This window comes from Coregonus clupeaformis, chromosome 36 (genome assembly GCF_020615455.1).
Source record: "Coregonus clupeaformis isolate EN_2021a chromosome 36, ASM2061545v1, whole genome shotgun sequence".
NCBI lineage: Eukaryota > Metazoa > Chordata > Actinopteri > Salmoniformes > Salmonidae > Coregonus > Coregonus clupeaformis.
In genome coordinates this window covers 7600558-7628011 of record NC_059227.1, presented here as the reverse complement: position 1 = coordinate 7628011, position 27454 = coordinate 7600558, and the positions used below count along the sequence as shown (strand labels likewise).

General features: G+C 44.4%; 1 protein-coding gene across 16 annotated transcripts in view; it reads right to left on the bottom strand.

The window, feature by feature from the left end:
* Nucleotides 1–5828: 5828 nt before the first annotated feature.
* The window catches only part of LOC121552405 (MAP/microtubule affinity-regulating kinase 3), a 103296-nt gene continuing 81670 nt past the window's right edge, over nt 5829–27454 (bottom strand). For 3 of the 16 annotated variants that reach the window (XM_041865308.2, XM_041865310.2, XM_041865309.2), the window contains exons 11-19: nt 26893–27005; nt 22379–22532; nt 21566–21786; nt 20652–20755; nt 17519–17692; nt 16488–16760; nt 14442–14468; nt 10266–10310; nt 5829–7627 (exon numbers count right to left, since the gene is read on the bottom strand). In XM_041865308.2, the coding sequence (XP_041721242.1) occupies nt 7237–7627; nt 10266–10310; nt 14442–14468; nt 16488–16760; nt 17519–17692; nt 20652–20755; nt 21566–21786; nt 22379–22532; nt 26893–27005 (1502 nt within the window). In that variant the 3' untranslated portion in view covers nt 5829–7236. Of the gene's footprint in view, nt 7628–10265; nt 10311–10940; nt 13634–14441; nt 14469–16487; nt 16761–17518; nt 17693–20651; nt 20756–21565; nt 21787–22378; nt 22533–26892; nt 27006–27454 lie in introns of those variants that run through there. The other 13 variants (XM_041865311.2, XM_041865323.2, XM_041865314.2 and 10 more) reach the window with 10 other exon arrangements.

Here is a 27454-nt window from a genome sequence, read left to right as displayed (position 1 = left end):
TATTCTTGTTGTATGTTTGTCATAACTTATTTTGAGCAAGAGATTTGTTTGGAGATGCTTTCTTCAAGAAATAATTTCAAATACTCTCTCTGCTTGATTGAGCGTGCCTGTCTCAATTGACCAATAGAATAGTAATGAAACTGTAAATCCTGCACAATGGCACTCCAGGCAGGCTAGAGCAAACGTTCAAAATACTTGAACCCAGGTCTTGATTCAATATGCTTATGCAGTAGAGCACAATGGTATGAATCCTTTTACAGGATTAGTTACTTTTCTCATTCTTAAAAGGGGCAATATGTGATCGCTACATAAATATTTGAATATACCAATTGATTCTTGAATAGAAGTACTAATGCCTCATGAGCTTAGTTCCACTGTCATACCCCATCAGAACCCAAAATATAAACTTTTAAGCAATTGTAAACAAACACTGTATAGCCTCAAAACATGGTTAAAACTATAATGTTGATGTCATGAATGGTCAGTCCTTGCATCCATAGCTCTGTCTATAAACTTCAGTGGTTACAGTTCTTCAGCCCCATCCCTCAGCTTTTTACCAAAACAGCGGTAGGGTCATTGCTTTATCATTTGAACCGCAGATTGTCCCTTTAAGGCTCATTATTAATCCCAGACGCCAGCAGTCTTGTCCTCGATTAATTTCTTTAATAAGATTTCAAGGCGATATCCATCTAGCTACATCACATACATTGTGGTCCTCTGTAGCTCAGCTGGTAGAGCACGGCGCTTGTAACGCCAAGGTAGTGGGTTCGATCCCCGGGACCACCCATACACAAAAATGTATGCACGCACGACTGTAAGTCGCTTTGGATAAAAGCGTCTGCTAAATGGCATATTATTATTATTATTATTATCACTCTGGTATCCACTGAGATTAGATGCACATTAACCTCATGGTCTGTACACTGCCAGTGCAAAGTCATCAAAGAGAATCTGTATTCATCTTTATTTTAATATTCTTATTTATAGGCTATCATAGCCTAACTGTTTCATATCAACTAATCGCCTTCAGACAGTCTGGACCACGATTATTATAAGGCCTAGATCAGGATTTCCCAAACTCGGTCCTCGGGACCCCAAGGGGTGCATATTTTGTTTTTTGCCATAGCACTACACAGCTGATTCAAATAATCTTAAAGCTTCGATAATTTGAATCAGCTGTGTAGTGTTAGGGCAAAAAAACAAAATGTGCACCCCTTGGGGTCCCGAGGACCGAGTTTGGAGCTGTCAAATCGGTGAGCAGCTGCTCTTTGTCGTCAGGAAGCCACACCCATCCCACTTGTGTTATAAGTTCAGAACGAGAAAGTGTAGGCTTTATAGAAATAATGACGCTCAAATTGAAAATGATTTAATTTAATTATGATTTCTAATCGAGGAGTAGATTAGGCTATATCTCCCATTCCAGTGTTGGAACTTGTAAACAAGGCTGCATGGGATTTCTCTTAATGCGACTCCATGCAGCTAAAGCGGATCTGATTGAATAGAGCTCAGTGCCAGCTCTTCAGGACCAGTTGGAGACCCCTGTCATACAGTGACATCTAGTGGTCCCATATATGGGAGCCTGCCTGTATGGGGAAGTCATTCAATTGAATTCAACGGAACCCATGATAACACTTTGCCTTCCCACTCAGACCAAAATTACTAGCTGTAGCCATAGTATTAAGACACCTGTCAAGACATCCGTTTAGTACAAACTGGTTCATTAACATAACAGGTTGGCGTGGTAGTGTGAGCCAAGGCTGTGAGCACATTTCACTCAATGATGACCTAGGATGTCCCAAATGGAACCCTATTTTTGATTCCCTATGGGCCCTGTTCAAAAGTAGTGCACTATAAAGGGGATAGGGTACCATTTGGGACACATTCCCAGAGTACTCCACTAGAGCCATGCTAAAACACAGACAACTATGGGTTTTGCCACTAATTGGTCTTTTGACCAATCAGATCAGATCTTTTGCCAATAATTGGGCAAAATATCAGAATTAGGCTGCCTGTGTAACACACAGTCAGATAAGGAAAGAGACCTACCATCAGTCAGACAGGGCCAGAGACCTAGCATCAGTTATATAGGGCCAGAGACCTAGCATCAGTCAGACAGGGCCAGAGACCTACCATCAGTCAGACAGGGCCAGAGACCTAGCATCAGTCATACAGGGCCAGAGACCTAGCATCAGTCATATAGGGCCAGAGACCTAGCATCAGTCATATAGGGCCAGAGACCTACCATCAGTCATATAGGGCCAGAGACCTAGCATCAGTCATATAGGGCCAGAGACCTAGCATCAGTCAGACAGGGCCAGAGACCTACCATCAGTCAGACAGGGCCAGAGACCTAGCATCAGTCATATAGGGCCAGAGACCTACCATCAGTTATATAGGGCCAGAGACCTACCATCAGTCAGACAGGGCCAGAGACCTACCATCAGTTATATAGGGCCAGAGACCTACCATCAGTTATATAGGGCCAGAGACCTAGCATCAGTCATATAGGGCCAGAGACCTACCATCAGTCATATAGGGCCAGAGACCTAGCATCAGTCAGACAGGGCCAGAGACCTACCATCAGTCATACAGGGCCAGAGACCTAGCATCAGTCATATAGGGCCAGAGACCTACCATCAGTCATATAGGGCCAGAGACCTACCATCAGTTATATAGGGCCAGAGACCTAGCATCAGTCATATAGGGCCAGAGACCTAGCATCAGTCATATAGGGCCAGAGACCTAGCATCAGTCAGACAGGGCCAGAGACCTACCATCAGTCATATAGGGCCAGAGACCTACCATCAGTCAGACAGGGCCAGAGACCTACCATCAGTCAGACAGGGCCAGAGACCTACCATCAGTCAGACAGGGCCAGAGACCTACCATCAGTCAGACAGGGCCAGAGACCTACCATCAGTCATATAGGGCCAGAGACCTAGCATACAGGGTTATGGAGCTGCCCTTGAATACTGATCTAATCAAATAATTAGAGTGACGTCTACTGAACAAAAAACATAAAACGCAACATGTAAAGTCTTGGTCCCATATTTCATGAATGGAAATAAAAGATCCCTGAAATTTTCCATACGCACAAAAAGCTTATTTATCTCAAATTTAGTGCACAAATGTGATTACATACCTGTTATTGAGCATTTCTCCTTTGCCATGATAAACCATCCACCTGACAGGTGTGGCATATCAAGAAGCTGATTTAACAGCATAATCCTTACATAGGTGCACCTTGTGCTGGGGACAATAAAGGCCACTCTAAAATGTGCAGTTTTGTCACACAACACAATGCCACAGATATCTCAAATTCTGAGGGAGCGTGCAATTGGCATGCTGACTGCAGGAATGTCCACCAGAGCTGTTGCCAGATAATTAAATGTTCATTTCTCTACCATATGCTGCCTCCAACGTCGTTTTAGAGAATTTGGCAGTATGCCCAACCGGCCTCACAACCGCAGACCACGTGTAACCATGCCAGCCCAGGGACCTCCACATCCGGCTTCTTCACCTGCGAGATCGTCTGAGACCAGTCACCCGGACAGCTGATGAAACTGAGGAGTATTTATGTCTGTAATAAAGCCCTTTTTGGGGGAAAAACTTATTCTGATTGGCTGAGCCTGGCTCCCCAGTGAGTGAGCCTGGCTCTCAAGTGGGTGGGCCGATGCCCTCCCAAGCCCACCCATGGCTACACCCCTGCCCAGTCATGTGAAATCCATAGATTAGGGCTTAATGAATGTATGTCAATTGACTGATTTCCTTATATGAACTGTAACTCAGTAAAATCGTTTAAATTGTTGCATGTTGCGTTTTTGTATATATCTATACAGTGCAGTAGATTGAGACATGATTATCCAGATCATTGAAAGCTGAGAGCAGTAGGCATTCTATTTCGAGTCTCATATAGCTTGAATGCCTTTTCCGTGTCAGTGATGTCTAGTATTGTAACAATGAAGGTACTTTCTGCAATAGAGACATATATGGATATACTGTATACAGTTGAAGTCGGAAGTTTACATACACCTTAGCCAAATACATTTAAACTCAGTTTTTCACAATTCCTGACATTTAATCCTAGTAAAAATTCACTCTCTTAGGTCAGTTAGGATCACCACTTTATTTTAAGAATGTGAAATGTCAGAATAATTGTAGAGAGAATGATTTATTTCAGCTTTTATTTCTTTCATCACATTCCCAGTGGGTCAGAAGTTTACATACACTCAATTAGTATTTGGTAGCATTGCCTTTAAATTGTTTAACTTGGGTCAAACGTTTCGGGTAGCCTTCCACAAGCTTCCCAAAATAAGTTGGGTGAATTTTGGCCCATTCCTCCTGGCAGAGCTGCTGTAACTGAGTCAGGTTTGTAGGCCTCCTTGCTCACACACGCTTTTTCAGTTCTGCCCACACATTTTCTATAGGATTGAGGTCAGGGCTTTGTGATGGCCACTCCAATACCTTGACTATGTTGTCCTTAAGCCATTTTGCCACAACTTTGGAAGTATGCTTGGGGTCACTGTCCATTTGGAAGACCCATTTGCGACCAAGCTTTAACTTCCTGACTGATGTCTTGAGATGTTGCTTCAATATATCCACATAATTTTCCTTCCTCATGATGCCATCTATTTTGTGAAGTGCACCAGTCCCTCCTGCAGCAAAGCACCCCCACAGCATGATGCTGCCACCCTCGTGCTTCACGGTTGGGATGGTGTTCTTCTGCTCGCAAGCGTTCCCCTTTTTCCTCCAAACATAACGATGGTCATTATGGCCAAACAGTTCTATTTTCCTTTCATCAGACCAGAGGACATTTCTCCAAAAAGTACGATCTTTGTCCACATGTGCAGTTGCAAACCGTAGTCTGGCTTTTTTATGGCGGTTTTGGAGCAGTGGCTTCTTTCTTGCTGAGTGGCCTTTCAGGTTATGTCGATATAAGACTTGTTTTACTGTGGATATATATACTTTTGTACCTGTTTCCTCCAGCATCTTCACAAGGTCCTTTGCTGTTGTTCTGGGATTGATTTGCACTTTTCGCACCAAAGTACGTTCATCTCTAGGAGACAGAATGTGTCTCCTTCCTGAGTGGTATGACGGCTGTGTGGTCCCATGGTGTTTATACTTGCGTACTATTGTTTGTACAGATGAACGTGGTACCTTCAGGCGTTTGGAAATTGCTCCCAAGGATGAACCATACTTGTGGAGGTCTACAATGTTTTTTCTGAGGTCTTGGCTGATTTCTTTTGATTTTCCCATGATGTCAAGCAAAGAGGCACTGAGTTTGAAGGTAGGCCTTGAAATACATCCACAGGTACACCTCCAATTGACTCAAATTATGTAAATTAGCCTATCAGAAGCTTCTAAAGCCATGACATCATTTTCTGGAATTTTACAAGCTGTTTAAAGGCACAGTCAACTTAGTGTATGTAAACTTCTGACCCACTGGAATTGTGATACAGTGAATTATAAGTGAAATAATCTGTCTGTAAACAATTGTTGGAAAAATTACTTGTGTCATGCACAAAGTAGATGTCCTAACCGACTTGCCAAAACTATAGTTTGTTAACAAGAAATGTGTGGAGTGGTTGAAAAACGAGTTTTAATGACTCCAACCTAAGTTTATGTAAACTTCTGACTTCAATTGTATATACACATGTTAGTTTTATTGTCATAACATCTATTTTGCAAGAGAGAATATGGTCACTTCAGACGGTTTTATTTAGAAAGTGACTTGTAAAGTCAACACGCATTCACGTTAGGTGTCCCATGCGGGAACCGAACCCACAACCCTTGAAGTTGAAATAAACTCAGGCAGATACAGAGGCTGGTCATTTTTAAGGAGATTTAATGGAGACACTGGTTAACCTTACCCAGTGACGAATGAGTTAACATTAATTCCACAGCTCCCGTGTCACAGCTCGGACAAAAACAAAACAGAAAAGAGGAAGTATTTCAACATATAGCTGTTGCCAAACTGAGGTACATTATTTACATTCCAGAAAAATAAAAATAGTGCCAAACGTTTATATGAGGATGGGAGTGAATACTGGAGGCCTGAAAACAGCCATGGTTGAACTTTGAACTTTTGTGTCCCAGGAATGGCCGACCGCATCTGACTTGGCCCGTGGGCCCGGGTGGGCGGGACCAGATAGCGGGGGCCATTTCAGTAACATCCGAGAAGAGAACCGTTAAAAAATCATTAACAACTTCAAAGGAAAAATCACTAAATATTCATATACGCCACGAAGGAAAATCTTCCCTATTTCTCTGTGAATACTTTTTTTGTAGCGAATTAATCAAAGTCCCATGATTCTTTGCAACATTCCCCCGTTTTGAAGCAGGGGTCTGCCGAAGTGCGTCGTCACGGCGCTGACCTCTTCCAGACCCTGCTCTCTGGGGTGGGTGACCCCATACAGCAGAGACTTGACCAGCTGAGTCCATACATTGCATTTATACTGTAACCACATGGAGGAACACTGATGAACAACGGCTTCAAATCATAGAATGAAAGTGTGTGTGCCTGTGTGTGTGTGTGTGTGTGTGTGTGTGTGTGTGTGTGTGTGTGTGTGTGTGTGTGTATGTGTGTGCCTGTGTGTGTGTGTGTGTGTGTGTAGAGGCTGGTAAAGTAAGGGGAGAAATCAAAATCAGTTTGACAATGATAACGATAATACAGTCACTTGTTGTGCAATTAGCAACTAGTCATATCTGGCAGCTATATTCTCCTAGCAAGAGGAATTCTGGGTACTTTGTAACAGGGGGAGGGGGTCAGTTTTTGTTTTCGTCCTCCACTTCTCTCCCTCCCTTGTATGAGTTTAAACTCCCATTTGGGAGGCATTTTCCAGAGCCACAAAGGCGATAATGTAATAGTGCATTCAGCAATAAAACAAGACCCAAACAAAATGTCAGACCAACGTTCCCGACAGCTCAAGACCACCTGTTACATCATCAATATAATAATAATAATAATAATAATGATCCAAAGACACAGGAAATTATTGCCTAAAGCTATACATCGTTTTCAATACATACTTTGTAAGTGTCTTGGAGGAAATCCGTTGTGGATCTGCTACTTACGTTTTTTTTATAACGACTGTACAGCTCATTCAGATTTGACGTGACTCAAGTCCATTTCAAAACGCTTTCTTTCCCCGCGTTACGTTGCTTTAGTCAACTTCGAACCGCAATATTTTACCTGCGTGGTCAACACTTTTCCCCCCCTCATATCTCTAGGAGGACCTACAACTTCAGTTCGTTGGCAATTTTGGACGCTATGTTCTTGAAGGCGATGGACGTGCCCGAGATCCGCTTGAAGCGCACGCCGTTGAGCGAGAGGCGCGGCAGCTTGCACACCTCCATCTCCCACTGGACCAGGCTCTCGGCGTGGCCGTCGCCGTGCACGCACAGCAGCAGGAACCGCTCGCGCTGCTCATAGTCGCAGTTGTTGGCGTCCAGCACCTTGCGGATCTCGCGCATCATGTCGTGGGGCTCCATGGACGATGTGGTCTTCATGCTCCAGGTGAAGCGGAGGGAGCGCGGCTTGGTGTCCTTGGGGTTTTGGCCGTGAGGGGGCTGAGGATTCTGCTGGAGCTGCTGCTGGTCCTCCTTCTGATCACCTGACATGTTGCGACTACCGGGAGGTGGGGGGGGAGAGAAGAGAAGATGAGAGTTAGTTAGAGATGTGGTAATGGGAGATGGAGGGGGAGTGTGGGTGGGGAATGGAGGGTGAGTGTGAGATGGAGGGTGAGTGTGAGATGGAGGGTGAGTGTGAGATGGAGGGTGAGTGTGGGTTGGTGGGTGGGGGGTGAGGGTGAGTGTGGAATAGAGGGTGAGTGGGGGATGGAGGGTAAGTGTGGGTGGGGATGGAGGGTGAGTGTAGGGTGGGGGATTGAGGGTGAGTGTAGGGTGGGGGGGATGGAGGGGGAGTGGGGGATGGAGGGGGGAGTGTGGGTGGGTAGGTGTGTGTGGGGGATGGAGGGTGAGTGGAAGGTGGGGGATGGAGGGTGGGATTGGGTGGGGTATGGAGGGTGAGTGTGGGTGGGTGGGGGGTGGAGGGTGAGTGGAAGGTGGGGGATGGAGGGTGGGATTGGGTGGGGTATGGAGGGTGAGTGAGGATAGAGGGTGAGTGTGAATGGGGGATGGAGGGTGAGTGTGGTGGGGGATGAAGGGTGAGTGTGAGATGAAGGGTGGGTGGGTATGGAGGGTGAGTGTGAGTGGGGGATGGAGGGTGAGTGTGAGATGGAGGGTGAGTGTGAGATGGAGTGTGAGTGGGGGATGGAAGGTGAGTGTTTGTGGGATGGAGGGTGAGAAGTGGGTGGGTGGGGGAGGGTGAGTGTGGATGGGGTGGGGGATGGAGGGTGAGTGGAGGATGGAGGGTGAGTGTGGATGGGGGATGGAGGGTGAGTGGGGGATGGAGAGTAAGTGTGAGTAGTTAGAGGAGTGAGTCACTGTCATTGCATCTACTTCAGTGAGTTTGACATGAACGCATCAGTGTGACTGAATATGTAACATGACCAAATGTGTGTACTGGGTCACCCTGTGTACTGGGTCTCCCTGTGTACTGGGTCACCCTGTGTACTGGGTCACCCTGTGTACTGGGTCTCCCTGTGTACTGGGTCACCCTGTGTACTGGGTCTCCCTGTGTACTGGGTCACCCTGTGTACTGGGTCACCCTGTGTACTGGGTCTCCCTGTGTACTGGGTCACCCTGTGTACTGGGTCACCCTGTGTACTGGGTCTCCCTGTGTACTGGGTCACCCTGTGTACTGGGTCACCCTGTGTACTGGGTCACCCTGTGTACTGGGTCTCCCTGTGTACTGGGTCACCCTGTGTACTGGGTCTCCCTGTGTACTGGGTCACCCTGTGTACTGGGTCACCCTGTGTACTGGGTCTCCCTGTGTACTGGGTCACCCTGTGTACTGGGTCACCCTGTGTACTGGGTCTCCCTGTGTACTGGGTCACCCTGTTCAGACATTTCATTGCGTCTGCCCATGAAGATCTTACAGGGTACAACATCGTAGAGACAACACAAGGAGTCAGTGCTGACAGATTCTCAAGTTATTTTAACATCAGTGGTGCATTTACACCCCACTTCCATGCAGGGGCACACGTGTTCTTTCAACAGGCAGTCATGCAGCGGAAACACAAAACAATGCAATTTCACATTACATCTAGTGACAGGCACAAGACAATGCAGACTTCAGTTCTGCATGCAGGCAAGGCAGACCATAATTACATTCGCAACTACTCAAAACAATTACAACACACGGGAAAGAGCTACCAGAGCAGCACTACATGGGCAAGGTAATGCCATGGACTAAAATTACAATCTGTTGCCATTACCGAGTTTCATCACTAGATGTCAGTGAGAAAAAGGAGTCAAAAATGTAGGGAGAGTCAGAGTTGTCCTCTGCTGGACTCCTATCCACACTGCAGGTGAGAGAGTCTAATAATTGTCCTATGGAAGTACACTACCGGTCAAAAGTTTTAGAACACCTACTCATTCAAGGGTTTTTCTATATTTTTACTATTTTCTACATTGTAGTGAAGACATCAAAACTATGAAATAACACATATGGAATCGTGTAGTAACCAAAAAAGTGTTAAACAAATCAAAATATATTTCCCTTTGCCTTGATGACAGCTTTGCACACTCTTAGCATTCTCTCAACCAGCTTCACCTGGAATGCTTTTCCAACAGTCTTGAAGGAGTTCCCACATATGCTGAGCACTTGTTGGCTGCTTTTCCTTCACTCTGCCGTCCGACTCATCCCAAACCATCTCAATTTGGTTGAGGTTGGGGGATTGTGGAGGCCAGGTCATCTGATGCAGCACTCCATCACTCTCCTTCTTGGTAAAATAGCCCTGACACAGCCTGTCGTTTCTCTTTGCTTATTTGAGCTGTTCTTGCCATAATATGGACTTGGTCTTTTACCAAATAGGGCTATCTTCTGCATAGGTAGGGGGGGCTACCTTGTCACAATACAACTGATTGGCTCAAACGCATTAAGAAGGAAAGCAATTCCACAAATTAACTTTTAACAAGGCACACCTGTTAATTGAAATGCATTCCAGGTGACTACCTCATCAAGCTAGTTGAGAGAATGCCAAGAGTGTGCAAATCTGTCATCAAGGCAAAGGGTGGCTATTTGAAGAATCTCAAATATAAAATATATTTTGATTTGTTTAACACTTTTTGGGTTACCACATGATTCCATATGAGATGGAGGTGGAAGAAAACACACTGATTACTTAAGTATCCCATCTCACCTAGAGCCCTCCAACCTCCCGTTTCTCTCAAACTCTGCCGGGCCTCTTAGATACGGGGGGCGGCATGATAGAACAGAGAGAAGAAGAGAAGAATGGGAGAGAGAGAGAACAATCAGATCTTACATTTCAGTTAAAAAGGGAGCGGATCAAAAGTACTGATACAGAAGGTGGGGGAAAAGCTTTTTAATTTGAGATATTAAGAAAGGAGAGCGAGAGAGAGGAAAACAGACGGGAAAAGACCCCGTATTGACAGGAAGGCAGTGTTAACCTGTATCTACACCAGGACCATTCCTATTGACAGGAAGGTTAACCTGTATCTACACCAGTACCATTCCTATTGACAGGAATGTTAACCTGTATCTACACTAGGACCATTCTTATTGACAGGAAGGTTAACCTGTATCTACACCAGGACCATTCCTATTGACAGGAATGTTAACCTGTATCTACACTAGGACCATTCTTATTGACAGGAAGGTTAACCTGTATCTACACCAGTACCATTCCTATTGACAGGAATGTTAACCTGTATCTACACTAGGACCATTCTTATTGACAGGAAGGTTAACCTGTATCTACACCAGGACCATTCCTATTGACAGGAAGGTTAACCTGTATCTACACCAGTACCATTCCTATTGACAGGAAGCTTAACCTGTATCTACACCAGGACCATTCCTATTGACAGGAAGGTTAACCTGTATCTACACCAGTACCATTCCTATTGACAGGAAGGTTAACCTGTATCTACACCAGGACCATTCCTATTGACAGGAAGGTTAACCTGTATCTACACCAGGACCATTCCTATTGACAGGAAGGTTAACCTGTATCTACACCAGTACCATTCCTATTGACAGGAAGGTTAACCTGTATCTACACCAGGACCATTCTTATTGACAGGAAGGTTAACCTGTATCTACACCAGGACCATTCCTATTGACAGGAAGGTTAACCTGTATCTACACCAGGACCATTCCTATTGACAGGAAGGTTAACCTGTATCTACACCAGGACCATTCCTATTGACAGGAAGGTTAACCTGTATCTACACCAGTACCATTCCTATTGACAGGAAGGTTAACCTGTATCTACACCAGGACCATTCCTATTGACAGGTCTGGTGGCCGGAAATGTCCCACCACCAGTAGAACTATAGGACTAACAGCAGAGAAGTTCTATAAGGTGTGATGAAACAAAGGATCCCCGTCAGATGCTGTGGGTCAGTGTTGAACTTCCTGTTGGCATGCAGCTCCAGCCAGATGCATTACCATGTACATTCTTGGTCCTTTTATAGAGGAGTTTGGTCGAGGTGTGCAGGCAGCAGTATGTGTGTTGAGATGAAAAGATGCAAGGCATATTAAAGATAAATAGAAACTACTTGAAGGCATATTCACACAATCAAGTGCAGCTCTACGTAGACCCACACACACGCCAAACCCTCTCACAAAGACACATACACACATACACATAAGAAACAAACACATCTAAGAGGATTCAGTCGGAGTCATGCGGATGGAGAGTGCTGGACCTAGTTGGCTGTGAGAGAAAAGACAAGGAGAGAGAGAGAAAGAGAGATATAGGAGGGTTTGTTTGATGCTTAGACAGAAGGAGCCCTATCTCTGTGTAAAGATGACATCACGCTGCTTTCTTAGGGAGTGCCACTTCCTCACGATTTGGCCCAACGGCACGAGCTCGTGACCTCTGCCTTTCTAGCACACGTGACCGCCCTCCTGAAGAGTCTTACCAGTCGGCGGCACGTGAAAAGCTAGCTATTTGCTAGGGGTAAGTGGGTCCACTTCAGGCTGAGGAGTACGTTTCAAACGTCCCCATGTGCTACATATGGGCTGGATGGACTGGAGTCCCCCTGAACAGTATAATATAAAAGTGAGTGGGCAAATGCAAAGCAAGTCACACGCCCAAAGAGCCTCTCGCCAGTTCTATCCTCTACCAGTTCTAGGATAGGGGCTGGGCTATCATCTACTAGTTCTAGGACTGGGGCTGGGCTATCATCTACTAGTTCTAGGACTGGGGCTGGGCTATCATCTACTAGTTCTAGGATTGGGACTGGGCTATCATCTACTAGTTCTAGGACCGGGGCTGGGCTATCATCTACTAAATCTAGGATTGGGACTGGGCTATCATCTACTAGTTCTAGGATTGGGACTGGGCTATCATCTACCAGTTCTAGGATAGGGGCTGGGCTATCATCTACTAGTTCTAGGATTGGGACTGGGCTATCATCTACCAGTTCTAGGATAGGGGCTGGGCTATCATCTACTAGTTCTAGGATTGGGACTGGGCTATCATCTACTAGTTCTAGGATTGGGACTGGGCTATCATCTACTAGTTCTAGGATAGGGGCTGGGCTATCATCTACTAGTTCTAGGATTGGGACTGGGCTATCATCGACCAGTTCTAGGATAGGGGCTGGGCTATCATCTACTAGTTATAGGATAGGGGCTGGGCTATCATCTACCAGTTATAGGATAGGGGCTGGGCTATCATCTACTAGTTCTAGGATAGGGGCTGGGCTATCATCTACCAGTTATAGGATAGGGGCTGGGCTATCATCTACAGTTCTAGGATAGGGGCTGGGCTATCATCTACAGTTCTAGGATAGGGGTTGGGCTATCATCTACTAGTTCTAGGATTGGGACTGGGCTATCATCTACTAGTTCTAGGATTGGGACTGGGCTATCATCTACTAGTTCTAGGATAGGGGCTGGGCTATCATCTACAGTTCTAGGATAGGGGCTGGGCTATCATCTACAGTTCTAGGATAGGGGCTGGGCTATCATCTACTAGTTCTAGGACTGGGACTGGGCTATCATCTACCAGTTCTAGGATAGGGGCTGGGCTATCATCTACCAGTTATAGGATAGGGGCTGGGCTATCATCTACTAGTTCTAGGATAGGGGCTGGGCTATCATCTACCAGTTCTAGGATAGGGGCTGGGCTATCATCTACTAGTTCTAGGATAGGGGCTGGGCTATCATCTACCAGTTCTAGGATAGGGGCTGGGCTATCATCTACTAGTTATAGGATAGGGGCTGGGCTATCATCTACCAGTTCTAGGATAGGGGCTGGGCTATCATCTAGCAAGTCAAGGAGAAATCAAGGAACAAGTTCCTTAGCCAGGTGGATAAGGGCTGGGCCACTAGCTAGCAAATCAAGGAGAAATTGAAGGACAAGTTCCATAGCTGGGCAATGATAGCTTTCAGGGACACCAATGCGAGGAGAGAGAGGATGATGGGGAGGAATTCTCTACAGCCAGGGGGATTCGGTACCTGAACTCCGTCCTGCAACGAACCACCTCTCAATCATCATCTCGAACGGCAGCCACATTTAGAGCCCAGTAGGGTACCCTAAATTACACAACCAAGAAGTTTGTTACCTTGTCCAAGGATAAAAGTGAAGAAGAGCTCTCTGAAATTAAAGATACAGTGGGTCCCTTGTGTCCGAGATGAAAGAAGGGTAAAAAAGGCTAGCCCATAAAACGCTTCTACTAAAGAGTGCTGTTTTCAGTATAAATAATGTACTACACCTTTATTGCAAATGACAAAATACCTTTTTTTTTTGTAAAAATGTATTTCCATTGGGCTTAGACTGACCCTTGGGGTACCCCTAAAGTCATTGATCCATAAAGTGTGGTAAAATCTTCATACGAATAATAAAAGCCTTGTCACCAAAAGTGAGGGTTCCTGACTGAATACCATCATGCTAGCTGCTGCAAAACTAGCAAATGGCTACCACCAACCTTTTACCAACTTGTATACATTTTATGTACAGTCGTAAAGGCATTGTATGGTACAGTAGTTGTGCAGACATATGCACATGTAAAACCAACACAAGACTTACCGTCAACAATAAAAATAAACATTTGTCAAGCTTTTCCATTAGTGATTGTGCAAGGACCAGCTCAGTAGAGAGCCATGCATGGGTGATTAGTAGAGTCTGTTGTCTAGTTCAACTCAAAGAAGAAAGCATAAAGGTCTTAGACATGCTCAATTGTACTGTGATTAGGGCTCATGGAGCCAAGAGGTCAGTCAGGTTCAAGCATTTTAAATCAGGCTCTTTGTCCACACAGGGTTAAAAAGTTAATTACACAGTTGACCAATTAGTTAAGTGTTTCTGATTAATTGCACACCGAGCCAATTGGTGGGGTCGTCCTACCTTTTGGTAAACCAGAATGATTTGTTTCTATAAAAAAAAGAAAAAAATGTAACAAGTCAAAAGTTGTACTAAGAATTCTTTATATTTTTTAAGAATCAAATTAGAAAATTGTTTCAATACTTTGGGCAGCATAATAAGGATCAGTAGATGGTTCAACGAATGGTTTCAACGACATCTCTCGTCTGAGCCTGGCTGCTAGCATCTGTTACTGGCAGATTACAGACAGCTTGGACAATGGGTAATAGCGGCTTCCCTAGGATAGAGTATTATTATAGAGCTAAGGTGTTCAAATCTGCTCCAAGAAAAACCTGAACAGCAGCTATGAAAGGATAAAGTTGTGAAAAAAAAGCATTCAATGAATGTATTAAAGAATAATTGAATGTTATGTTACTTTTCAGATTAAAGTTGAGGTTCTTTATTAGTCTAATGAATAAAAGTCCCCAAAAGTAATGAAGCCATTTTGCATATGACAGAGCGTTGTGACATAATCAAAATATAATTCTGGCTAAAATGTAGAACAACCTGGAGCTAAGATTGATTCTGAGAGAGGAGACTATTCTTACTTATCAAAAGAATTTCAGTCTATGACTATCTGTCGGACAGAATGATATTCCCCCAAAAACTGAGATGCTGCCTTTATTCATTCTAATTCTGGTACAAATGAAAAGCAGCATTGTTAGGTTTTGTCTGGGGGGGGGATGTATATACAATGTGTAGGAGGACTACAAAGAGAAGTGAGAGATATTAAACATATTGACATTAATGGGTTAAAGCAGAGCAGGTCCATTTAGTGACACTAAATCCAAGGGTAGACCTTTGAGGGAATGGCGGGACTGCACTGAACTGAGACTGTATGGTACTGGAAAGGGGTTTCTGAGGTGACAGAAAAACAACTTGAATTCAACTCAGCGAGTCATAAATTATGACTGGGCGATATCTACAATAATCTATCACATTTTATCAAGACTAATTATTACGATGAAGATGTGAAGGATGATATTATATCCACATAAATAGAGCTCGCCAGGTTGTAATCCAAAAAAACGGAAAGGAGTTACCTCTGGTTCATTCAGTCATTCCTATGGGGAAAGAATAGGGTTTTGGGATAAATGCCGAAAATAAGGTCTGTTACAGGCATAGGAGATCTTATACGTTTTTATTTTTACTTTTACCCCTTTTTCTCCCCAATTTCGTGATATCCAATTGGTAGTTACAGTCTTGTCCCATCGCTGCAACTCCCCTACGGACTTGGGAGAGGCAAAGGGCAAGAGCCACGCGTCCTCCGAAACATGACCCTGCCAAGCCACACTGCTTCTTGACCCGGAAGCCAGCCACACCAATGTGTTGGAGGAAACACCGTCCAACTGGCAACCAAAGTCAGCTTGTAGGCGCCCGGCCCGCCACAAGGAGTTGCTAGAGTGCGATGGGACATGGAAATCCCGGCCGGCCAAACCCTTCCCAAACCCGGACGACGCTGGGCCAATTGTGCTCCGCCTCATGGGTCTCCCGGTCACGGCCGGCTGCAACACAGCCTGGAATCGAATCCGGGGCTGTAGTAAAGCCTCAAGCACTGTGATGCAGTGCCTTAGACTGCTGAACCACTCGGGAGGCCGATCTTATACGTTTTGTTTTATGAGATAACATCAGTCAGTTAACATGACCTTTATGTATTATGAAGCCTTAAATGTGCTTTATGTGCTTTTTATGATTACATAAATGCTTCAAAATTCACAAAAAGTGATGTTAGCTGATAAAGATTATCTCATAGAACAAAACTTATAAGATCTCCTAAGCCTGTGTTTACGACAGACCAAATTTTCAGCGTTTATCCAAAAACCCTAAAAAAAAAACGAACCATGGCAGAGTTGACACCATTACTATTAGAGAATGATGAGTGAAATAGGGTATGGATACATTTCTATTAGACAGGCTAGTGAACAGACCTAACAACAGATTATTTTGAATTCCTCAAACCCCAGTGCTGAAAACTGCAAATCCGTAGTTTGTTCCGATTGTTTCGGGATAGCGTGTGAGGCTTCGGCTTACCTGCGAGTGAGCTTGGAGGTGAGCTTGGTGAAGAGGTTGGTGGTGCCGCGGCTCCGGGACTGCGAGAGGGGAGTGGCGTCATGTGAGAGTGTGGGTGAAGCCGGCGGGCCGTTGTAGGTGGCCGTGCGGCGCTCCCGCAGCTGGCCGCCGTGGAAGGTGCTGCGGCTGGCCGTGCCGCGGGGGAAACGCAGCCGGTCGGGGGGCGTGGCGCTGCTGCTGATGCTGTGGGTGGAGGCGCCACCAGGGTTTCGCTGGCCAGACGTCGTCGTCGTGCTGGGGAGGAAACGGGGGTGGAGGAAGGGGAACATAAGAGTCAAGACCACACATTTTAGCCTGGGTCACGGTCTGTTTTCTGCGCTAGCCAAAGAGATGGCTACAAAAAAAGACCAGGTTCCAGGTTATTCACATTCAAAAGAGGGGATACCATCAACCTGTCTTGCGAACGAGCACTAAAACTACCTGAACCAATACCATTTCACATCTCTTACCTGAAAGAGCAGCGGATGTCAACTCTGATGGTTTTGGGTTAGCTATTATTAACCACATCATGATGAAACACTTGTTTTTATTCTTTAGTTGACTACAGAGTTAAAGGGAACCTAAACAGAGCCTTTAAGACATTCGAGCCAATGAAATTAATGCGGCTACTCATATTTGATACATTACGGATTTTGTTTGTCAGGTGAGATTTGACTAGCACTACTTTGGACCAAAGACATTGGGGTAATTAGTGGGAAGAGAGAGGACGCAATCCTTCTCCGTGTTAAGACACAAACCTTTACCAGAGGTACCAGCCATTGGTGGAGATGCTTTGGGGGTGGAGCTAACGGAATGAGAAGAGGGCAGATACACGGGATGAGTGTTGGGGAGGGAAATGTTACGATTGGTCAGAGGGCGTTAGAGAGAAAAAGTGCGGACAGAGAGGGGGATGGAAAATGAGGTTAGAGACGAGCAGACAGACATAACGTGGCCCCTGGGAAGAGGAGGCCCCCTGGTCGAACCCCTGGGAGGTGGGGTGGGAAGCCCCTTACTTAGGCCTGAAGAAGTCGCCATCGGTAGGCGGCAGCGTTTGGCGGCAGGTGTGGCCTGAAGCCGACAGGGACGCTGCCTTCTGGTGGCGCAGACGGACCGAGGCGGAGGAGACGGTGAGGGCCTTGGCGTAGGCAGAGGGGTTAGTGGCACAGGCCGCCGACATTTCACTCATGCTGCCCCCCAGAGGACAGGAGGTGAAGTGCAGGGAAAAAGGCCACGGGGCCAGAGCAAAAAAAGGTGGGTTTTAATAAAGCATTGAGGGCATAAGTCAAACTTCATAAGATAAAGGTAGAGGACAGAACAGGAAGGTATGCTTTCTGTCCAGGCTCTCTTGAATGAATGTACTGTAGCAGCAGTGTGGTAATGGTTGTTGGACAAGCAGAAGTTGAAGGGAGCATTCTTTGCAGTGGTGACTGTTTCTGTATTGGGTTGCACTGGATGGTCAAAGGGCGTGGATTGTGGACTGCATATGAGTGTCTATCAATCTGCTGTGTCGCCCTCAGTCCTACATATCGGTTATATTTACACTATGGCCAGAAACAAAGAACTTCCTTCTGAAACTCGTCAGTCTATTCTGTTCTGAGAAATGAAGGCTATTCCATGCGAGAAATTGCCAAGAAACTGAAGATCTCGTACAACGCTGTGTACTACTCCCTTCACAGAACAGCGCAAACTGGCTCTAACCAGAATAGAAAGAGGAGTGGGAGGCCCTGGTGCACAACTGAGCAAGAGGACAAATACATTAGAGTGTCTAGTTTGAGAAACAGGCGCCTCACAGGTCCTCAACTGGCAGCTACATTAAATAGTACCCGCAAAACACCAGTCTCAACGTCAACAGTGAAGAGGTGACTCCGGGATACTGACCTTCTAGGCAGAGTTGCAAAGAAAAAGCCATATCAGACTGGCCAATAAAAAGAAAAGATTAAGATGGGCAGTCTGAGATATGGCTTTTTCTTTGCAACTCTGCCTAGAAGGTCAGTATCCCAGAGTCGCCTCTTCACTGTTGACGTTGAGACTGGTGTTTTTTGCGGGTACTATTTAATGAAGCTGCCAATTTCAGAAGAAAGTTATTTGTTTCTGGACATTTTGAGCCTGTAATCAAACCCACAATTGCTGATGCTCCAGATACTCAACTAGTCTCAAGAAGGCCAGTTTTATTGCTTCTTTAATCAGCACAACAGTTTTCAGCTGTGCTAACATAATTGCAAAAGGGTTTTCTAATGATCAATTAGCCTTTTAAAATTACAAACTTGGATTAGCAAACACAACGTGCCATTGGAAGACAGGACTGATGGTTGCTGATAATGGGCCTCTGTACGCCTATGTAGATATTCCATTACAAATCAGCCGTTTCCAGGTACAATAGCCATTTACAATATTAACAATGTATACACTGTATTTCTGATCAATTTGATGTTATTTTAATGGACAAAAAAATCGTTTTTCTTTCGAAAACAAGGACATATCTAAGTGACCCCACGGTAGTGTATAATTGAGGGGAATTGGATCAGCAGTATGAAAAATGTATGCACTCACTAAATGTAAGTCGCTCTGGATAAGAGCGTCTGCTAAAATAAAAAAAATAAAAAAGTCCTTTGTGAATGCCGTGAATGACTCATTGGCGATATGAATGACTCATTCAAAAACTCATCTTGCTGACAAATCTGAGCACTCAACTTTAATTGCCATGGTAACACAAGTAATCTTGTAAAACAAAATGAGCGTTTGTTAGTGTACTAGTTTAACTACCTCCCTGTTTAACTACATCGTATTCTGTTTGGTGCCTAATGAACACAACTCAAGAGAGAGAGATGAAAGGCTTTGACCGCTGCTGACCGACCGAGGTCAAAGAACGGTCAAAAGCCTACGTCTCAGTTTTAAACCCTCTCGGAACCATATGTATAGATTCAAACACATACTGAACACCAACATTCCAAGTAGTTTTCATCCTCAAGATTCTCTTGGCATAGTCTATTTTATTTGTTATCAGAACACTTCAACAAGTAAACTGCCTTTACTCTCTGTTCTATTGGCAAACCTGCAATCACTGGAGAGTAAACTGGACAAGCTTCATTCGAGACTATCCTATCAACGTGACCTGAAGAACTGTAATATCATATCCTATTATTAGTCGTGGCTGAACAATGACATGGAAAATATAAAACTTGCTTTTTTGTGTCTTAACAACAGTTGGTGCGCGATCTCTAACATTAAGGACGTTTCAAGGTTCTGCTAGCCTGAGTTTGAATACCTCATAATAAGCTGTAGACCATACTATACTGAACAAAAATATAAACACAACGTGTAAAGTGTTGGTTTCATGGTTCATGAGCTGAAATAAAAGGCTTGCTAACTATCATGGATTACAAAGGGAAACCCAGCCGCAAGCTGCCCAGTGACGCGAGCCTACCAGACGAGCTAAATGCCTTCTATGCTCACTTCGGGGCTAGCAACACTGAACCATGCTTGAGCGCACCAGCTTTTCCGGAAGACTGTGTGATCACGCTCTCCTTGGCCATTCACAAGGCCGCAGGGCCAGATGGATTACCAGGACGCGTACTCAGAGCATGCGCTGACCAACTGGCAAGTGTCTTCACTGGCATGTTCAACCTCTCCCTGACCCAGTCTGTAATACTCACATGTTTCAAGCAGACCACCATAGTCCCTGTGCCCAAGAACGCCAAGGTAACCTGCCTAAATGACTATCGCCCCGTAGCACTCACATCTGTGGCTATGAAATGCTTTGAAAGGCTGGTCATGGCTCACATCAACACCATCATCCCAGACACACTGGACCCACATAGGGCGGCGCACAATTGGCCCAGTGTCGTCCGGGTTAGGGGAGGGTTTGTAAATAATAATTTGTTCTTAACTGACTTGCCTAGTTAAATAAAGGTTAAATAAAATAAAAAATAAAATAAATAGGTTGTGCCCTTCAAAATGTGTTTTTTATCTAACATATGCATTTGTAAGAAGAGAGAGTGTGTGAGACGAAGACAACAAATGTGTTGTGTGTGTGTGTGTGTGTGTGTGTGTGTGTGTGTGTGTATGCACCTGGATCTGTGTGCCTGTGTTTGGAAGGCCAGGAGGGACAATGGGACAGATAGAGCCTTGGCACCTCATAGCTCTCACCTGTTTTCTTTTCCGTTCTGGATGACAGAGTGGCGTTCCGAGGCATTCCTCTCGCTGCACACATACGTGTTCCTCCTCCTCATGCCCCCTGACGTGGAGTTAGTCTGGAGGGAGAGACAAAGAGGGTGGGGAAAGGAATGAAAGAGGGTTAGGGAAGGAGGGGCAGAGAGAGAGGGAGAGAGAGTGAAAGAGAGAGAAAGGAATGAATAACTGCTACCCTGTCAACGATAGTGACAGACAGCTAGTGAAGACCGAGACAGAGAGAAACAGAAAGACATAAATAAACAGAAGAAAGAAACGATGAGAGAAGATACTGCACTAAACACAGTACAAATGCTGTAAACACTACATTGATCATCAAGCCCAAACAACGCTACCCTGTGAGTGAGTGTGTGGTCGAATATCCATACTTGCGTTCAAAATAATACGCTGATTGGGTATGTGAAATTTGGAAAATGTAGTATGCTTTAAATGCCAGGATGTCGTACTCATTTTAGCTTTTCAAATAGTAGAATTCGCTGCACACTATTGAGGAAGAGAAGCGTATTTTCCACGTGTGTTTGACAACAGCTGATAATCAGACAAGGGGATGCGCTACCAAAACAAACGAATGTCGGGAAACAACGCAATTGCGCATTAGATGACGTATTCTCAGTGTGGGTGAGCCTATTATGTGGATATTTGTTACTTACTGCATACATTTTTACTAAACAGTACGTTCTACATAGTATGTAGTATGATTAGTACACAGTGTATAGTTTTAGTAAGTAGAAAGTAAGACAGATTTCAGACACAGCCATCGACATCAAGCCCACAAAACTCTACCCTGTGAGTGACAGAGTGAGTTTGTGAGTGTGTGTGAGTGAGTGGTTGGTGTGTGCATGCGTGTGTATATATATATTCCGTGTACTCACACTGGGTGTGGTGGAGCCCTTCTTGCGGTCGGGGATGTCGGCCTTGTTGGGGTTGTTGGCGTTACCCAATAGGGGACTAGCAGGGGCACCGCCGCCACCGTGCTCGCCCGATGAAACAGACTTCCGTGGTTGGGCACCCCCGTCCTCTTTGTGGTCGCCGTTGTCAGCCGTGGTGGTCTGGCTCCTCTTGGGGTAGCCCACCGAGGGAATGGACGGACCGGCTGGATGGATGGAGGGAGGGACACACAGGGATGAGTGTGGAGTTACAATGGGAACTGTGGTGCATTGGAGGTTCACATCTCTCTTCCTATATTAACCCTAATCCCCTTTTCCCTCCTTCATGCCCCCCTTACTCCTCCTCCTCTCTGTCTCCCCTCCTCCTCAGTGTCTCCCCTCCTCTTTCTCCCGTCTTCCCTCCTCCTCCTCCTCTGTCTCCCCTCCTCCTCCTCCTCTCCGTCTCCCCTCCTCCTCCTCTCTGTCTCCCCTCAGTGTCTCCCCTCCTCCTCCTCCTCCTGTCTCCCCCTCTGTCTCCCCTCCTCCTACCCCTCAGTCTCTCCTCCTCTTTCTCCCGTCTCCCCTCCTCCTCCGTGTCTCCCCTCCTCCTCCTACTCCTCCCCTTTCTCCCCTGTCTCCCCTCCTATTCCTACTCCTCAGTGTCTCTCCTCCTCTTTCTCCCCTCCTCCTCTGTGTCCTCCTCCCCTGCGTCTCCCCTCCTTCTCCTGTGTCCCTTATCTTCCCCTTTCATGTGTTCTTCTTCCCTCGCCCCCCTTCCTCCTGTCCCCCTTACATCCCCCCTTCCTCCCTCTCTCTCACCCTGGTCACTGTAGCGTCTCTGTTTCTGGGTGCCGGAGATGGACCGCTGGGCCTTGAGGTGGGACGGAGACTGGCCGTTGTTGTTGTGTTCGCTGGCGGGCCGCGCCTTCGCCAGAGACAGGTTACTGCTAGAGCTTGAGTCACTGGCATCCAACTGGGAGAGAGAAGAAAAGTTTAAAATTAAAATCACACTGCAGATTAGAATGAGTTTTATTTTTTGCGCAGATCTGTCCTCTTTTGTGACAAAGTCACTCAGTGGGTGTTTCTCAATATGCGTACTACCGTGCTTCAAACTCTCATGCTCCGAGTTCATTCTCTGAGGACGTTCTTGTGTATGGAGAATGCATAATAATTTACATAATGAGAAGCAAGCTAGTTTTATATGTACAAAACGACCTAAAACTAATGTTGTTATGCAAGGTAGATTGGCCAATGTTAGCTACGAAATCTTTATGGGTAGCTAGCTAGCTACTAATTCTTTGTCACGCACACTACAGTGGGTATTGGGTGGCAGGTAGCTTAGTGGGTAAGAGCGTTGTGCCAGTAACCGAAAGGTCGCTGGTTCTAATCCCCGGGCCGACTAGGTGAAAAATCTGTCGATGTGCCCTTAAGCAAGGCACTTAACCCTAAATGCTCCTGTAAGTCGCTCTGGATAAGAGCGTCTGCTAAATGACTAAAATGTAACTGTATTGTGGGCAGGTAAACATTCCAAAATGAACATTGTATGTATTTATTACCGTATCAAGATAAAATATTCTAGTCAGGCAACACTATGAGATGTAAATTGCAACAGTTCATTCAGAAGTCAGAGTACATTTTTTCTTGCTTCAGCTCTAAAACGTCCGCCATTGTTTAAGATATTTTTCATCATTTTTTACATGGTTGCGTCATATTACATCAACAATCCTGGGAATTTAGTTGAAGCTTGCATCGATGCATGCTTTCGAAATGTGTACAGACAGAGTACGTGTTACATACTCCGTTTTGCATACTTTGATTTGGACTCGTACTCCGACCATTGCATGCTCCAGTTTGCGTACTCGAAGCACGGTAGTATGCATTTTGAGAAACACCCACTGAGTAACTTTTCGTCACAAAAGAGCACAGATTGTATGGTGGTATGTAGTACACTTATTGAGAAACACCCATTGTGTTGGATGGAAAAATTGTGAAAAATGCACTACATTTTTCTTGAATCTTCAACATAGTAATGCTACCAAAAATCATTTACAGAAACTCGTTACAAATGACAGAGTCATCCATGATTCACCAAATTATATTTTAAGCATATGTTTTCTTTTCAGTCTCCTCCATCTCCACTGAATGATGTTAACTGTAAGGATTTCTTTCCTAATAATAATAATAATGTAAAGTTAACAAATGTACAGAAAGACCTGTGTGAAGGCCAACTTACAGAGGAACTTCTTGAGGCAATTAAAATCCTTTCAGTCTGTAAAAACACCAGGTCTTGATGGTATACCAGTAGAGGTATATCAGACCTTTTGTACTCAAAGATCCATTATTTGTACTCAAAGATCCATTATTAGCATGTTTTAACTACTCCTATAAAAATGGTAGATTTTCAGGTACTCAACAAGAGGGTCTGATTTCATTACTACTGAAACAGGACCCAGGTGGTAAATATAATGAACCAGTTCATTTAAAAAACTGGAGGCCTCTTACACTTCAATTTGTGATGCGAAAATCCTGGTGAAATGCATAGGACATAGAATAAAAAAGGGTTTACCAGATATTGTTAATCCTGATCAGACAGGTTTTTTACATGGACGATATATTGGAGATAATATGCGACAATTAAACAAAGATACCAGGCCTGGTCTTCATAGCAGATTTTGAAAAGGCGTTTGATAAAGTACGACTACAATTTATACATAAATGCCTGGACTAATTTAATTTTGGCGAATCTCTTATACAATGGGTTAAAGTTATGTACAGTAACACCAGGTGTAAAATAGTAAATAATGGTTACTTCTCAGAAACTATTGAGCTTTTAAGAGGAGTAAAACAAGGCTGTCCGTTGTCTCCATATCTATTTATTATGGCCATTGAAATGCTAGCTATTAAAATCAGATCCAACAAGAACATCAATGGGTTAGAAATCCAGCGGTTAAAAACAAAAGTGTCAATGTATGCCGATGACTCCACAATCTGGATCCCTGAACGGTCTCATTGAAGACCTTGATCACTTTTCTAGCCTCTCCGGACTAAAACCTAATTATGACAAGTGTACCATATTACGTATTGGACCTTTAAAAGACAGTGTTTACCTTGTAGTTTACCAATAAAATGGGCGGATGGTGAAGAAGACATACAACTTCTCATTTCCGACTAATTTTCAATGTACCGATTCCATGGCACATGGTACAGTGAGGGAAAAAAGTCTGTCTCTCACTGTTCAAATAAACCTACCATTAAAATTATATACTGATCATTTCTTTGTCAGTGGGCAAACGTACAAAATCAGCAGGGGATCAAATAATTTTTCCCCCCTCACTGTATATGAACTGATACAAAAAAACAACAACACTTGATTCAACACAGAGTTTTTCAATTTAAATTACTATACAAAATTCTTGCCACCAACAGAATGCTATAAATATTGGGCATACAACAACCTCAGCTCTGTAGATTTTGCTGCGAAGAGACTGAATCACTAGATCATTTATTCTGGTATTGCCCCTATGTACCTTTTTTTTTGTAGCTTGTTTCTGGTCACAGGTTCAGGAATGGTAAAAAAATTAATATCACAACATTCACTTAAAATTTACCTTACAAATAGCAGTGTTGGGCGATTTATAATAATACTCGTAGGAAAGGTTTTCATCTTTAGCTCACAATCGATTACAAAGGTTCAAAATTCATGTAAAACATCACAGCACAGGGCGGTCTAAGATGATAGTCAGGAAGGGCTAAGAGTGAATGAGGGGTGGGATTAAGAGCTCATGTTCGGTAATGTATTGTTATGTGATGTAAAGTGTGATGTGTAAAATGTATGTAGCAAAAAAGCTGTAAAAACAGAAAAATATATTTGTGTCCTCTGAAGAGGATGGGTTAATAATATATATACAGTACCAGTCAAAAGTTTGGACACACCTACTCATTCCAGGGTTTTTCTTTATTTTTTTACTATTTTCTACATTGTAGAATAATAGTGAAGACATAAAAACTATGAAATAACACATATGGAATCACGTAGTAACCAAAAAAGTGTTCAATCAAAATATATTTTATATTTGAGATTCTTCAAATAGCCACCCTTTGCCTTGATGACAGCTTTGCACACTCTTGGCATTCTCTCAACCAACTTGAGGTACTCACCTGAAATTCATTTCAATTAACTGGTGACACTGTCTGTGATTTATTTACAATTCAAGGCACACTTAACCAGCATGGCTACCACAGCATTCTGTAGCGATATGCCATTCCATATGGTTTGTGCTTAGTGGGACTATCATTTGTTTTTCAACAGGACAATGACCCAACACATCTCCAGGCTGTGTAAGGGCTATTTGACCAAGAAGGAGAGTGATGGAGTGCTGCTTCAGATTACCTGGCCTCCACAATCACCCGACCTCAACCCAATTGAGATGGTTTGGGATGAGTTGGACCGCAGAGGGAAGGAAAAGCAGCCAACAAGTACTCAGCATTTGTGGGAACTCCTTCAAGACTGTTGGAAAAGCATTCCAGGTGAAGCTGGTTGAGATAATAGCTCCTGAGTGGCGCAGTGGTCTAAGGCACTGCATCGCAGTGCAAAACTGTGCCACTAGATCCTGGTTCGAATCCAGGCTCTGTCGCAGCCGGCCGCGACCGGGAGACTCATGGGCGGCGCGCAATTGGCCCAGCGTCGTCCAGGATAGGGGAGGGAATGGCCGGCAGGGATGTAGCTCAGTTGATAGAGCATGGCGTTTGCAACGCCAGGGTTGTGGGTTCGTTTCCCACAGGGGGCCAGTATAAAAAAATATAATAATAATATGTAAGTCGCTCTGGATAAGAGCGTCTGCTAAATGACTAAAATGTAAATGTAAAATAATGCCAAGAGTGTGCAAAGCTGTCATCAAGGCAAAGGGTGGCTACTTTGAAGAATCTCAAATATAAAATATATTTAGATTTGTTTAACACTTTTTTGGTTACTACATGATTCCATATGTGTTATTTCATAGTTTTGATGTCTTCACTATTATTCTACAATGTAGAACATAGTAAAAATAAAGAAAAACCCTTGAATGAGTAGGTGTGTCCAAACTTTTCACTGATACTGTATACATATATATTTCACCTTTTGGTAAAAAAAAAAAAAAAGTGACATTTTGACAGCGCAAAAAAAAGTGACATCGTCATCCAAACAGACTGTATCACTTCAGGTATAGCATTTTGCACATCATTGGACTTGTGCACTTGCTAAAAATGTCAGACAGAAACCAAGACCAAGAACTAATACATGTTAAGAGCCAGTGCTTTCGAACATGGTCATCTATGGCCTTGTCTGTCCTTACCTCAGTGGACTTCCTGCCCAGTAGCAGGTAGGTGGCGGTGATCTCGTCGTACTTCATCCTGGTTAGAGACTCAGTCACTTCCTCCCGAGTGTAACCCATCCCCACCATGATGTCTGCAGGAGAACAGGAGTGGGACGGGACAGCTGTTAGCATCAAAACACCCAATAGGCTGCAGCCTGGTGTGGTCTAGTGGTTAGGGCTGCTGCCTTCAGAGCACATGTACCGTGTCAGTGTCAGAGTTCCAATCCAGCCCACGCCCTTTTGACACAAACCCTCTTTCAACTTTCCTGTGTCTCCCTCATGGTCTCTATCCAATAATGAAAATAATATGCAAGAAAAAAACAACAACCATTGGTTGGGACTGTGTGAACATCTATCCCCATTTCCTATTTGGTGAGGGGTACCAAAATACTAGGCAGTGAGGGCAATGTGTTTGAATTGAATTGAATAAACTTTTTTAATCCCACAAGGGGAAATTGGATGTACAGCAACAACACTCATGCATACATCAGAGAGACACAGAGCGAGAGAGAGCACTGATGGCTGGTGAAAGAAGCACCAC